The sequence below is a fragment of the Ovis aries genome, chromosome 11 (assembly GCF_016772045.2).
Source record: "Ovis aries strain OAR_USU_Benz2616 breed Rambouillet chromosome 11, ARS-UI_Ramb_v3.0, whole genome shotgun sequence".
NCBI classification, from domain to species: domain Eukaryota; kingdom Metazoa; phylum Chordata; class Mammalia; order Artiodactyla; family Bovidae; genus Ovis; species Ovis aries.
In genome coordinates, this window is record NC_056064.1 from 8463041 (window position 1) to 8478994 (window position 15954).

Genomic DNA, 15954 nt, shown 5'->3' on the forward strand with positions numbered 1-15954 from the left:
TGTGGAACACAAATGATTAGGCAACCCAATCGAAAACCCCTTTCAGGTAAAGCAGCTGGGTTTAGAGCATAAGAAAAAACAAAGTTTAAAAAACCATCCCTGGGAATACTTCAGCTGACTGGTGGGGAGTAGTTTTCCTGCAGCCAGCCTGGCGCAGCCCCACCCTCTCGGCCCAGGGGTCACTAGTCCTTCCCTCTCTCTGCCACCCAGTATCAAGATGTGTACACCTGGAGAAGCAGCTCTTCAAAAATTTCTCTATCATCATGGTGAGCTGGTGAAGCTTCTGAGGTATTAAGCAATCCATCATAACATTTGTGACTGGTTAACTTTAATTTGTCAAAATAAATCTGCAGTTTTTGCATGTTAATAATACAGTGCTGGTATTGACAGGAAAAATCATCCATCTGCTTACATAGAAACCTTTGTTTAGGAGCACACCTTAGGAGGGAAATGGATACAATAAAAGGCAAAATGCAGGCCAAGAAGCGAGCCCTAGAGCGTAACAGGCTGGATGTCAGATTTGAGGATTATCTAATACAACTCTTTAGCTGCCAATCTGATAAAGGGGACGCTCTTAACCAGGTTACAACCAGAAGAGAAAAACAAACTCTGCTTTTTTGTGAGCGATGGCCGTCGTGCCTTCAACACTTGGTTGAATCAGTTCATCAGCATCAAAACTCAATTCCAGTTCCAAGACAGGAGAATTTCACCACAACCTACTCTGGTGCCCCCTCACCCCCACGCCCGCCATTTCAGCGGCCCACTGCCACCTCCATCCTGCCAACTCTCTCCCTCCCAAAGAAGACACGACGTGGCTTTATTATTGCAGACGAGCTTGAGGGAATAAAGGATGCATACAAAATAGCATTTTAACCGAAGTCATACAATGAAGTCTCACTCCTGTTTATTATACAGTGAATTGATAAAGCAATCATTTCTAGTATATATCTTTTTTTTTTAAAAGAACTAGTACTCTCAGGGTTCCGACGACCACACTCTAGCCTGGGGGTAGGGGCCACACCTGCCCCCACTGAGGACTGCTCCTCGGGCCACTGTGGAGGAAGCTGGGCTGTGTCCATCCTGGGGGACTGGACTGCCTGCTGTCAGAGACGACACGGCCCATTGAGCAGAGCCGGAACCCCATACTGGGCCTGCGTGCCAGGAAACATGGGCTTCCTCCAAATGTGGCCACTATCTGCCCAGTCCAGGCCTCAGCAGGGCCACGCGTGGGCCTTCCCTACACGAGTCCTTCCAGTAGTCCACACATAATGCTCTACATATTAAAACAAACCATCTTGGTACTGTGGATAGGAACAGTTGTAACAAAGTCATAGCTACATATTTTTCTCTACATTTTGTTTATTGAGACAAACTAATTAAAAGGCACAAACATAGGGCATGTTTACATGGACATTATAACAAACATATACATTAAAAGTGTAGGAATGTGTTGCCTTCCTGCTAAACAGAAAGTTCCTAAGCTTTTATATATACAAAAGTTGTACAATTTAATGTCCTAAAGTACAAAAGATCATTTATAAAATTATTTTACACTAAGTACTATTTATTTTATTTTTTACTACGTAGTTCAACCCCCTCGAACTGCTTTGTATAATGACACACAGATACCTGTCCCTGATGTAGGAAGTCTGCCTCAGATGCAAGGTATTTTGATGCTTGAACTGACACAGTGGGGCATAAATGGAAGTCATCCAGTTTGATAGTCCTGCAAACATTTTGCAAGATTAACACAACTAATGTCCACTTCTCTTAACTGCAAGATTAAAAAAGGAAAAAACCCAAAAACATATTGCAACTTAAAAAAAAAAAAATCACAGCGTCTTGGTTTTAGTAACTTTTTAAAAAAACACAATGCTTTAAAAACATCAATGTCTGGCATGATGGTGGAGAGTATCTGTTTCCCTAGCTTTTGGTTTCTACTTTATGTACAGAGATAAAAACATCCTGCTAAGAAATAAAAAGCACATGTCTTAACGTGCACAATCATTGCTGGGTTTCTACAGGGAGTGCAGACAGCTGTCTCCCTGAAAACCCCACAAAGCTGATACAAGTGTTTTCTCAAAGGAAAAAAAAAGTGATGTCTGTATTTACAAAGTTGAACAAATCTGCACAATACTTGATTAAGAAATGGAAGGAGAAATTTAAAAAAAAAAGATAGACTCTGCTTGTTCTGAAGGGGCATACTACCTAGTCAGTGGTTAGAATAAAAACTGTATACAATTTACTATAAGACATAAACTCGAGTGAGCAACTAACACATCTTTCCCTGTTGAAACATCAACAGGCTCTGATTGGGAGAGAGAGGGGCATATCACATCCCAGTGCCTCCAGCGTCTTCCAATTTAAAGCAAATACATTTTAACTGTTCCGAAGTACTCCGTGACCCCTGAACAGGAGTCCCACTGGCATCCGTTTGTTAGGAGTCTGCCTGTCCGCACACCTGACTCCTCCTCTGCCAGTTGCGGCCTTTTCTTACCAAAACACAATGTGTATATTTTGTTTTTTTTTGTTTTTAATTTTTTTAAAAAGTCGACTACAATGCTGTATTTCATCAGGATTAGTATGCTGAGCAATATTTACATCTCCAAATATCAGGTCACAATCCCTATTACATGTTGAAGTTAGAATGATAAATTATCATATGCTTTGCATATCAGAGCTGGTATCACCTTTCCCATAGGGAATGCTGCCTGAAATTAACGTATTCCCAAAGGTAAAATGCATATTCTCTGAAATGCATTTTATTACGACAATGCATGTATTTACTCATGAAAACACACACAGACAATTCTACACTAGCTCTCAATCCGTGGATTTAGAACTTCAGGTTAAAGTCAGCCATCCACCTTGTTCAATTCGGGAGAAGAGCTCTGCTAGTGTTTAGAATAAAATGATTTCTTGGGATTAGAAACAGTAATGCTGTTTTGCAGTGGATTTTGCTTTTTTATGATTGGTTTTAATTCTGGCATTTCATGTTGCCAACTACTATCCTGTTTAAGCAATGCTGTCAGCTAAAAGGAATTTCTGATTAAACTAAAGTGGTCCAATGATAAGTGACATACATACCCTACTTTGAACAATCCCAGCCAAATTGGAGAAAAATGCTACTACACTATTATTAACTAATAAAATTTCCCAATTTCATGGTTTACTCTTTGCTTTAATAAACTAAAAGTAAGTTGCTGGTAAATATTTACTTTATCCCATATTCTGATTTTATAACACTGTTTACCAAGGCGGTGATGTAGGCAAAGCTTGGGGTAAGAAAGGCATGCTCTCTACAGGTCTCATTGCTATATTGAGAGGGGCAGCTAACGTCATAGGCGTGGGCAGGTTCATTGGAGACGTGATCGTGACAGGGTGTGCTATATTCACCGGGGCAGTGACGGGGGTGGGCAGGTTGACGGGGGTCGTGAGTGTTAAAGGAGAGGTCATGGATAATGGGCTGGTTATAGTCACAGGATGCCCTATGTTCATTGGGCTGGTTATGTTAACAGCACTTGAAACATTTACTGGACTTCTCATGCTCATGGCAGCTGCCACTGTGACTGGGTTTGACATAGTCCCAGATGACACAGAGGACGTTATATTGAATGGAGTAGTGAGAGTCACAGGTGTCGTAGCAGCCGTGGAGGTTTGGCACAGGTTAGCAGCTTCTAAAATAAGAAGACAAAAGGGCCTTTAGACTCTGAACACAGTGAACACAATTCAGTTTCTGAATCAACTTAATTAAAAAGGACAAACATTTAATAAGTTAAACTACAGTTTTCTACCCCATGGTCAACTGGAAGGGAGGCTCCTTCTGAGCACAAAATTGGGGGTCAGGAATCCCAGCGTGAGGGCAGTTCTCTTTTCTGACACTGGGCCTTCCACAAGGACTGAGCAAACTGGCTTAGCCTTGATGCTTTTGGTTTCAAGTTTAGATTTACTTACCTACCTCACAATGATGCTGGCAGATCAGGTAATTTCTACAAGGCACTCTGCGAGGCAGAGATATCGAGTAGGGCTAAGTATTATCACTATGCTTCATGCGGCTCCTCTGAGTTCTACAAACTTTCCAGGGAAGAGCCAAGCGCCCGCAGGCTGGGCTAGAAGAGCTTGCTTACACAGAGCTGGGCTGATGGTTACACAGCAGATAACTGGAAAAACCTTCTTATAAGGCACACTGTAACTAGCAGACAGGGGTGTGTTCTCGATGCTATGGGCTCTAAAGCTTTCTCAGAGGTGAAGCCACATTCTGTTAAGGGTTTAAAAATCCATTAGATAGGGATGGAAAAACAAGCTATTTTAATAATCATCTGTTTATTTCAGTCTTAGACAAATCATTTTAAATAACCCTGTTGTTTCTGCTTGCATTTATTAATGATGTTAAGAAAGAACAAGCATCCTACATAAACAAGTAGGTTTATGTTCTCCTCCCCTCTCATTTTTCTCTCTCTGAAACTAACATAATCACCTACTTTACCCCCAGTGACATTTAACTGTACCTATGACAAACCACCAACCATACCAAAGGGGACTAGCGAGGCTAGCAGACCCTGCAGTGAGCTGCGGGATCATGGTCCTTCTTATCAGCAAAGCCTGAGCACTTCTTAAGGAAAACTTTCCTCTGGGGTGACACCCCCCTACTCCACCCCTCAACCAAAATTCAGCATCATCTGCTGGTGTGTCAGCAAAGAGCAGTAAGAAGATGGATGGGGGTGCTGTGACTCGGTTGTCGAAATGGAGAAATGCATTTGAGACTAAAGATAGAGGTCTGCCCGCATGCCACGTGTTGTCAAATCATCTCAGGTGGACCCTTGTGTCAATGAGCAGCACTTCCTTGATGAGTATGATGTAACCTTGGCACTGCTCCATACTCCTTATCAGGGATTCCCAAACCTGGCTGATGATCAAAATCATTTATCTAGGGAGCACTTAAAAAAAAAAATTGCTCCCCAAGAAGTTCAATCTTGAGATTTAGATGGAACCTGGGAAATCTGTACATCTAAGAAGCTCCTGAAATGATGATCTGATTGTCATCCACATTTAGAAACTGAATTACCTTATTTAAACCCAATATTTAAAAGTGACGTGCTGATTCAAGTTCAGGTTTTCAGGTCAGGAGTCTCTTCTCCCCCAAATGTGACATTTACTAACATGAACACACTAACATTTCTAACACCAGTGGCCATTTCCAAAGAGATTCACATTACAAATGGGACTATAATAGCATTCTGTTTCATGGAGATCAGAAGATGATCTAAACAACTGAGTCTTATTGTGCAAGCACACTGAAATACAATACCAAACAGAAGCATGCAGAAAAAGAGAAAGAATGAGGGAGAGGCCAGCTCATTTCTGAGGCGATGGCAGCACCGCTGAAAGCATTCTCCTCCTGCTGCAGCCTGTGAAGTTTCACTCCCCCCGTCCCCCATCTCCCTGCACCCCTACCGTGCTTTCTCTCGAATCTAACCCTGTCCTTCTCTGTAACTTAACCGCTTTTACTTCTTCTGTGAGTAAAACATGCTCCATGTTTTCAACCCACCAAGCGATCACCATGGCACGGACACACAGACACACTTTCCTCCCCTACCCGCCATTCTCCACTCCACCTATCACAAAACCTTTCATCAAAATGACAATGTCCATTTGGAAGACAGAAGTAAGCAGCGCCAAGTGGAAAGCCTATCTGAACTGCTCCCTTCTTTTCCTCCAACGCCAGCGCGTGCTAGGTCGCTCCAGTCGTGTCCGACTCTTTACGATCCTATGGACTGGAGCCCGCTAGGCTCCCCTCTGTCCCCGAGACTCTCCAGGCAAAAATGTCCTCCTCCAGGGGATGTTCCTGACCCAGGGATTGAACTCGTGTCTCCTGTGTCTCCTACACTACAGACAGATTCTTTACCTCTGAGCCACCAGGGAAGCCGTCCAATGCCAGCTGATGCATGAAAAAGAATGCTATTCCTTTTATCTTTATCCAAGTACAGGCTGCTCGGAAGGGATCTGAGAGGAAGGGAATAGCTGCCCTACATGAAAGCAGAGGATGGAAGGAACTACACAGCAAAGGGATTACAGCAGAGCCTACATGCAGGGGATTCCTCAAGAATTTAAAATAAGACATGACAAGGGAGAGGGAAGAAGAAAGGAATTTAGCAATCTGTCCTGTGGCTGATGATACTCTGACAAAATGACTTAACTGAAACGGCTGCACAACCAAAGCTATAGCTACTAAGTTAAAAAGCTGTGTTGAAAACATACTCCACTGCTTCTTTATATATATGAGAGAAAAGCAAACCATTCTCAAAATTTCAGTAACAATTACAGTCAAGTCACTATCAACTGAAGTACACACGTTAAGCTAATGCCAGCCCCAGTGACAAGACAGAAAGAAATTAAGGGTGAGACTGAGAGAAAAGACACTGGCGTTACAGAGTCTGAAATACATACAAAATAATACGATTCACAAACAACTCTAAAGAGCAGAAAATAGCACCGTTGTATTGTAAGAAAACGAACTTATGTACACAGAAGGATAGTTCATCTACCTCTAAGAGTGAGAATATTTTAGAAGAAAAAAAAAAGGAGCCTTTAATGCATGAAGGCTGACATAAAAAGAACATAAAAAGGAACTCTGAGTGTACATAGCAAAGTACCAGACGTGGCTCCAAATTTTAACGAAAAGTAAATCAAAAGAAAGAACATGGTAAGAAGAACTGAGAACTTTTATTTCCTAGGAAAAAGAAAACTTTATCCAGAAGCTTAGAAGCTTTGCTGCTAGTAACTCAACCAGATACTTCCCAGCATGAGTATCTCCATAAAGTGTTTCCATAAAGCAGGAATCTCTGCGCTGTGGCTATTCTCCTTTGCCACCCGGCAGGCACTAGATGCAAACACTCTTCCAGCCATGCTGTGGGCACCGGACGCCTCGTCTTACCTTTCTTTCTCGCTTTGACAGCTTCTTCCCACAGCCTCAATGTCTCCACCTGCTTTCCTGGCCAGCTTGTCACATGCTGCTGTTGCTGCTGCTGCTGCTGCTGCTGTTGCTGCTGCTGCTGCTTCTGGTTGCTGGTCTCTTCACTCATGCACGCTACTCCAAAGACAAACCAGAAACACCATATTTACCCTGAAAAAGTGTGGGCTACTTTTCGAAAATCCAAAACTTAAGATACCTTGACTCCTCACGCCTCTACCATCTTTATCATTTGACCCAATAACTTTTTTTACTCCAGTACATCTTTTGTGCGGCTATGTCTCTATTGGTCAAAATAGATAAATTGAAAAAAAAAAAAAAATCCAGAAAGCTAGGGAAAATCAATATAGAAGAATTCTTTGCTACATTAAAAAGCAAGTATCTTTCAAAATTGAACTTGGGTAATATTAGAATGGAATAATTAATGCTCATCAAAATATCTAATATACTTAAGCTATTTGATCACAACAATGTACATTAAAAGTAAATTTCTGTAAAATTAACAAAGTCTGACATGCTAGATAATAAACCCAACATACTTACAAAGACGCAAAAACAAATAACATTAAAACACATTAACATTCTTTCCCATTCACTTTTGGCCAGCTATTTTGAGAACCTGATGTTTCTGCCACATAAAGCACATATATAACAGAATACAGAATTAGGAAAACACTTTCTTCTAGTGGTTAGGGAGATCTTAAAGAAAGGGCCTCGGTAAATGCAAGTACGGAATTTTATCCACAGGTCCGTGGAATATTCTGTCTCCGGCTCTGAATTTAAGGTAAGCAAAGCATTTAAACATTTCAAGGGATATGATAAACCTTTTCTGTATAGATTTGGGTTTGGAAAGTAAAAGTATTTAACATTGCTTTTATCTTTAGGTTATTGAGGACAGGCTATTAATGCAATCAGGAGTTAGGAGGCACTTCTGCCACAATTCTAACAAACTAAAGCCTTCTATTCAAACTCCGGAAGAAGGGACACACTGAAAACCAGCTGCAGGGAAACTGTGCTCCTCTGAGACGGGTATTATTAGCGGACAGTGCAGGAATAAAGGCAGAATTAGTGGCAAGCGTGTCAGTGTTGCCTGCATACACGCATGTTAAGTGTGTTTCCAACACTGACATACACTCTCCACTGACGCGTCCTTGTGTACTTGAGTAACAGGAGGAAACAAGCAAGACGAATATTAACACAGTCCTGAGAACACAAGTGAAAATATCTTCAATACATGATTAAAAAAAAATCTATACTCCCATCAGTCTGAAACACAACAAGAAACGCGAGCCGAGGTGCTGCCTACTTTTGCTGATGCCCTGTTTGCACGTGTTACAGTTGATGCTTTGGCTCTGCCCGTGCGTCTTCAGGTGGCTGGTGATGTATGCTGCGCTCAGGAGCTTCCCACAGATGTTACAGGACACCTTGCCTTCGTGGCGCACCATGTGCGTCCGCAGCCTGTCTTTGGTGGCAAAGGCAGCAGTGCATGTCTGCATGAGGGAGGAAAACTTTTTTTAAATATAGACTATCCTGTTCTACTCATTTTAAAGTACGTTATATTCTAAGGTATTACCCTACCCAAGTAAGCAAGCAGACTGAAATCAGTTGGGTTTTAATTGCATGTCTTACGTAAAACTGTACTCATAACAAAACACCTGGTCAATTTTGGACTCCACATTTTGAGGGAAAGAAAAAAGTATCAAACGAGTAGTGAAAAGATGTGAGCTGTAGAGTACGTCAGCCTTGGATTCAAATCCAGCTTCCTATCTCACTGAACAGTGTAATACTCAGCAAACTAGCTAACCTATCTGAATTCATTTCATCTGTAAAATGAAGGTAATACCTACCTCACAAAATTACTGGTGGATTAAGAGCCTGCCCACGGCCTCATAGCAGGTACTCACTCAATGACACTAGTCTCCTTCCTCCAATTGGATTTTTCTTAGAACTCAAATCATTTACTTAATAAAATGTTAGTAACAAATTTAACTAAAAGTAGCACAAAAAGACTTTCTGTGTAAAAAACAGAATAACTGACACCTAACACAGTCATTTCATTAAGATTCTTGAACTTTTCATTACCATAATTTATGTCATTAAAAATGCTCCAATGTGGCAATAGTAGACAAAAATCCAGTAAGTGGTTACATTTGGGAAAACATTCCTATTTTCTTCTATTATAGTTCAAACCACCTCAACCCAGAAATTAATTTAAAGCACTTCATTCATTTCAAATACACAGTGACCTTTGCAAGACAATACATTTCTTTTTTCTTATAACTAAACACTGCTGCCCAAGAAAAAGGAAATGTAGCTTAACAAAAACAACATTTATTCACATTTTTAAATGATCTTGCCTCCCAGAAACAGAAGCTGTCATTTATGTTTTATAAAACTAGAATTCAAAAGGACCACATTTACTCAAGTCAGTGATTTTAAGACTACTCAAGAATGGTCAGATTTGATTGGCTCAGACCTTCTGGATAATGTGCATTAAGCGCTACACTAAGGATAAGTCATTTTAACTCTTACTTGGCATTTGAAGGGTCTTTCTGTTGAATGGACATGTTTTACGTGACAGCTTAAGTGGTCAGGCCTGTGAAAGAGAGAGTTTCAACAGAAGATGTAATGGAACACACATAGAGAAATGCTACTTACTGTGATGTTTACATGCTTGGCAGATACGGGTGGGGGGCATTTTAAAGAAAGCTAGCAGAATTACCAACTCCCCCACCCCCAGTGCAAGCCTCCTTACCTCTCTTACCATAAACAAAAGCCTTAGTCCTTTCCTTGTTAATTTTCTCTTCTAGTCAACATCAAATCATTCTAGGGCTTGGCTCTTTACAGTTACAGAATACCCCAAATTTACTACCACTTGCCAGAGACAACTGCTATTAATATTAACTTTAAAAAGCCTTTACAAATGAGAATTAGTGAAATGTTAGTAACCACAGAGAAATGGAAAAACGCGCTCTCTTAAAAGCTTTAAGAGTATCCAAGGTCATCCCAGCTTCCAGGATATGTTTCCTTGATTTGTGCAGTGAACCTCATGACCAGTCACCCAACTGAACTGAAAATTCAGCACTGGTTTTGCAGTGATAAGAGGTATTGATATGCCGAATAAAGGCCTGAGTCCACCAAGGCACTTCTTAAATGAAATAATTAGCTAATCCCTATGCCACACTTGTCAACCACACCTAACTGGAGTTAGCCCTGGAGGTATGATACTTTATCTGTCACCAACCTCCTCTAATACGGCAGGCCTGCACGTATCTAGCCTCACATAAACATTCTAGATCTAGAGATTGTACTGATACCATAATAGGAAAAACACAAAGCAAAGAGCACTACCTGGAGAAGCCTTTCCCACACACACTGCAGGTATAGGGCTTGGTGATGCCGCCTTCGTGAGACCTCACGTGGTACGTCATGCGGTCCTTTCTCTTGAAGCGCTGATTGCAAATAGGACACTCGAAGGGCTTTTCGTCCGAATGGGAGAGCTTGTGCCGGTTGAGGTGGTACACGTCTCGGAAGGCCTTCCCACACATCTCACACGCGTGGTTCTTCTTGACAGGCTTACTGGGTTTCTTGACAGACTGGGTCACGGGCATAGCTGTGCTGCTGGCACTGCTGCTGGGGTTGGTGCCCGAGGAAGATGTAGTGACTGTGGACAAGATGCCTGCGATGGTCGACACCAGCGAAGTTCGGCTGCTGTCCCCAGCGATGGTGGAGATGAGGGGGACCACTGTGGTGGGGGCTTTCTTTGGCCGGGACACCAGCTTGATGCCTGTGTGGCAGGACTCGTGGCGCCTCAGGTGATAGCTGTCCCTGAAAGCTTTACTGCAGTAAGTGCACACAAAGGAAGTTTTGGGCTTTTCTTTCTTAATCCCAATGGCATCCTTTAATGTTTCTGGAGCAGCCTGAGGTTTCTGAGTTATCGGTATTGGAAGCAATGGTTTCTGATCAGGGGGCTCCACAGCAGAGCTCAGAAGGGGCAGCAAACTGTTCTGTGCTGCCTGCTGCTGGTGATGGGAGGCTTCATGGGCCTAAAATCAAACATTCACACTTCAGAAACTCGGCCTCTCACAACGACCCTCCAAATACAACATGCTTCAGACAACAGAGACCAGAAGAAACAATGAGCCTGTAAGCTACTCTCTGCGGCAGAGATCCAGCAACTACCTAGCTACTCTCAGAGCTCCCATTACAAAGCATTTAAAATCACTGCACAGACACAAAACTTTTGCAAATAAGTTGCTGACAGTGATCTTGCTTTCAAACAGCTGACTAAACTACACACCACCCTGGTTCATAAGGGAGATACCAGCTGACGAAATCAGTTTGCCTTAGTCTGTCAGTGCTGAAACCAAGTTTAAATAACTTGTCAAAAAAATTACACTTCAGACTTCAGTGTTTAACAGTACCTTACTGCAGTGATGCACAAGCCACACACTCACACACAGACACACACAGACATATTATCATCTACTTGTTTATTTTATCTAGGAAAAGACAGGCACTAGTTCTCTGACTATATATGCCAGTTGTTAAGTTTACTCTTAAAGTTTTCACTTAATTCTACTAAAAGATTTGGCTGAAATGAAACCTGGAAGGTGTCTGTGAAGGCAGCCCCCAGCAGACACCTGTCAGTTGCTTTTCAGTTCATCTCATCTCATCCTTTACCAACAATAGTTCAAACCCTAAACTCAAACTAGTAAGAGAAAACGAGATATAAATAATTTAAATTCCTTTCGTTTTCATCTACTTCTAGCGGTTCTAAGTCCTGTTAAAGTACTGGACATTCGCTGTTATAAAGTGCTTTCCACTCCTCCAAAACTGGGGGCTGGACACTGTTTGGAACTTTTCTTTAGCTGCACTGAAACCAACATTTCATTGTGGATCAGGTTCCTGGTATTTATGAGTAATTACTTTCTTAGATTTGATTCTTCCAAAATTGTCCATACCTCCATAATGATAAACATTTAGGAAATGATGGGGAAAAAAATTCCTGAAATAGTTCTAATATGTTGTACTTGATCAACATGAATTTTGAAACTCTTGACAGTAACCCTGAGCCCCTATGCTTGAGTTTTGTAATCCTAAAAGGATATATGCACTCAGAGGTAAGAGTTCCAAATATTTTAAGGATACAACATCTTTGGAAGGGTCCATCCCATCATCTTAGAGACTCCAGACACTTATTTACCTTTCGTACTCTATAATTCCAAGTCCTACAGTTCACTCCATTAAGGAGAAAAAACCATGGAGACAGACAAGACTCACTCACTCACACACATACACACATACAGACACACACAGACACACAGACACACCTCTTTTGATGAATAAGAACATCTACCACATAGCCCCATATTTACTTGATAGCAGCACAATAGTTAACTAAGCCTAGAACCAGACTCCCCTAAATCATCAGGAGATATTACTGAGTTACCATTTTCAATTTAATAATTTTGACTGAATCTTCCTTGTGTGCTTACTTATGAGTTCTCTTTCTGGACTTAGTGCTCATACTGAATTACAGTCCACTTTTAATTTAATTTAGGGAGCTCCTATAATTTTCAGAATCTACCCAAGTGACCTCAGTAGACACTTTTACAGATTTTGGACTCTAATCTTACCCCATCTGCAACCTGGTGTAGGATACCCAAGCTTCCATATAGTATATAAAAGGTTAATAGCTGAAGATAGCTCAAGATATACAATTTCAAAGGCTATCAGATCAGATACTAGGAAACGCAAATCTTCTGGACAAAGCTCAGACTTATAGTGTTCAGAGGCATTTCTCAATCTAAACAGCCGTGAGTTCGAGGGAGTACTAAAAGCACTTACTGCCATTTTACCAATTCAGATGTCTGTGGCAACATAAAGTATTTTTACAGCATTGCTGACGCTCACTCTCACACGAGGGTCACACCAGGTCCCTGCTTCTCGGGTGAAATGCTGTAGAATGCCTCGACCACTACGGGAATCACTCTCTGAGGATTCCTAGGATCCCCACACTTCTATATGAAGCCTTCTAAGAGGGGAACTGGGTTTCCCCAACTTGTTCTCTGGGGAAGAGACAGAGTAAAATAACAACCATGGCCTGTCTTCAGTTAGGTGATTTAAAAAAATATATAACTTCTGCGTAGACTTTTATTTGACTAGCATCATCAAACCAAAATTTATCTCCCATCTCTTTCAACAGCAAAGCTTTTTTTCTTTTTTAAAACCCTGCCCAAGCTTTCTTATGGGGCTGGCAAAAGCAAAACAGAAATGTTACTTCATCACCCAGGGTGGTAGGATGTGGCACCATGAAATCTCCAGTGCCAGAGGGTAAAAGATTTTGTACTGAAAGAAATTAGCATCAGTGAGTCATATCTTGAATGTCCTGTTAGGAGAATCATCCATCAAACATTTTAACAGCTACGGCTTTCACTTTCCACCAGGTTATTTGGAAAGCAAGCAGGTATTAAAACTGTTTTAAAATATAAATTCAATAAGATGCTCCAGGAAACAACAAGAGAGTCCAACTCTCCATTTCCCCAGTGAAAATTACTTAAAACTGGAACTGAGTAAGTCTATTCATACCTTTCCAGAGAAAAGACTGAAATATTCTCTTTACCCATTCAACTGTCCTCGGCTCTAAATTATCACTGCACACATTGCCAAGCCCAGGATCAAATATTAGCTTTCACACTTCTCCATCAGGTGGAAAAAAAGATTTTAATAGCTGAAAAAAATTAAATAATATAAAATCTAATTAAAAAGTTGATCAATAAATGCTTGGCATTTGCTTTCCCCAGGAAAAGAATAATAAAAGTATTCCAAAAGATTTTTCAACAGTTTTCCAAAAATCAGTAAGGGGGTTTTCTTTTACATAAAGAACTCTCAATTTTTTCCAATCTCCATTGAGAGAGAGCACGTGTAATATGGTAAATCTAAGTCATTCCTCATGTGAAAAATCACTTCAGTGGCCCATTAATCCCATATTTTAAAATGACCATTTGAAAGCTTTTTCTCAAGAGGGCATTTGCCACCTTCACACCAACCTGGATGCAAGCTGGTTATATATCATTTCTTTTCCAATGCATTTTTAAGTTGACTTATCTCATTATCAAGCTCATCAAAGCACGTTAAAACAATACTAGATCAGAATGAGAAAAAGGCCAAGTTAGTGAATTCCACAATTTTGAGTATGCTCAATTTTAAGAAGCCTGAATATAATACAACAGTTACTTAAAAAGCAAATTACATTCCAAAGAATATGTCTTCAAACAATAAACCATCTGTACACAATAGGAAACGTTTGAATTATCCAGTTCCCTATATTAACTCCACTGGGATGGGTCCAGGGGGGTGGGAGGATTATTTTTGAAAATTCTGCATCCGTTCTTGGTTAGTCACAAAAGGTTTCAAGCACCCAAGCTATGCGTTTGGGATTTCGCGAAGTTATTCAAAGAAGGAAAATAACTCAAAGAGGCGGGAAGAACGCACTTAAAGTGACGAGCTTCCTAGCCTCCGGTTCCAAAGTTTCCCGGTGAGCTCATTACTACTGCCCACCAAGTGCTTCGTTTGCAAACAGAAACGGAGCAGGAAAAAAAAAAAAGAAAAAGTTCTCGGTCTTCTAAATAGGGGTCCCCACCTCAAGTGGGCCGACAAGAAGACTGCCAACATATCGGCTACAGTCACCTTCAAGTTTCTTGCCAAAAATGAAGACCAACTCCCCACGAATGACTCATCTGGGGGCTTTGTAAGCGGACTTTGTTTGCTCTCTCCACTTGCCGTCTCCCCCACTTGGCTGGAGGAGACGCTCGAGGTGGGACGAGAGGGAAGCGCGCCCCGGGAGAAGGTGGGGCCTCCCCGCGCCCTGGCCCCCCCGCACCCCCCCCCCCGGCCGGGGGATTCCCCGGGCTGAATGGGCCGGCGGGAGAGCTGGACAGAGGGAGCGGGTGTCAGCTGCCAAGGCTCGGCGGAGGCTTGCGAGAGAAAACACGTAAAGCCAGTGAAAAAGTTTGGGGAGGGGACACACAGTCACAACACCCCCAACCGGGTAAACACGAGGGGGGCGGCGGGAAGGGGGAGTGGCGGGGAGCCCAGGGATACCCGCTATTCGCGGGGACGGGGAGGGGGGGTGTCAGAAAGTCAACACACGCACAAAAAGAGAGCGAGGCGGAAAGAACGGAGAGCGAGCGAAAGACAGACCAAGCAGGGGGGGACGGAGTGGGACCCGGGGACCCCCTCACCCCACGGCGTGGGCCCCGGCCCGGCGCGCCGCGGCCCGGCGGACCGCGCGCTCCAGCGGCCCGGCGCCCTCCTTTCTCCGGGCCGCGGGCGGTGACAGCGGCCGGCCTCCTCCCTTCCCCTCCGGGGCGGGAGCGAAGGGTGTGTGCGTGTGCGTGTGTGTGCTGGGGGGGCCCGGGGGTCACCCCGAGGCCTGCTTTCTCCCCCGCGCCCCGCGAGGCTGCCTCCTTTCCCCTCGGCAGCCCCGCTCCGCCGGGGCGGGCGGGCGGAAAAACAAAGGGGGATTAAGGCCGGGCCGGAGAGCGGGGCCGGGAGGGAGGGAGGAGGAGCGCCCGCCCGCCCGCCCGCCAGCCCCGGGCCCGGCCCCCCTGTCCCCCCCGTGCCCCCCCGGGGGGGGCCCCAGTACCTGGAACAGGAACGCGGTCCAGTTGGCCTCCATGGCTGCGGCGGCCGACCCCCCTCCTCCCCACTCCCCCCGCTCGGGGCGCCTCCTCAGCCGGAGGAGGCGACAACAAAGCGGCGGCGGCGGCGGCGGCGGCAGCGGCAGCGGCGGCTCCTCAACATGGCAGCGCCGAGCGCGGCCACTTCCGGTAACCTCCGGGACGCACCACCGCCGCGGCGAGCGCGGGCGGGGGGGGAGCCCCGAGCCGGCCGCCGCCGCCCCCAGCGGCCCCGACCCCTCCCGCGCGGCGCCGCGGCCGGCTCTCGGCCTCGGAGCTCAGCCAGTGCCCGCCGGCGGT

General features: G+C 43.7%; 1 protein-coding gene across 34 annotated transcripts in view; it reads right to left on the reverse strand.

Moving 5' to 3' along the window:
• Positions 1-1341: 1341 nt before the first annotated feature.
• Positions 1342-15954, reverse strand: part of VEZF1 (vascular endothelial zinc finger 1) — a 30315-nt gene continuing 15702 nt past the window's right edge. For 11 of the 34 annotated variants that reach the window (XM_060394743.1, XM_060394741.1, XM_027975379.3 and 8 more), the window contains 5 exons: positions 10322-11016; positions 9503-9566; positions 8277-8478; positions 6935-7090; positions 1342-3677 (listed from right to left, as the gene is read on the reverse strand). In XM_060394743.1, coding sequence (XP_060250726.1) covers positions 3250-3677; positions 6935-7090; positions 8277-8478; positions 9503-9566; positions 10322-11016 — 1545 coding nt within the window. In that variant the 3' untranslated portion in view covers positions 1342-3249. Of the gene's footprint in view, positions 3678-6934; positions 7091-8276; positions 8479-9502; positions 9567-10321; positions 11017-12820; positions 13704-14022; positions 14118-14662; positions 15490-15620; positions 15801-15954 lie in introns of those variants that run through there. The other 23 variants (XM_060394755.1, XM_060394752.1, XM_042255263.2 and 20 more) reach the window with 23 other exon arrangements.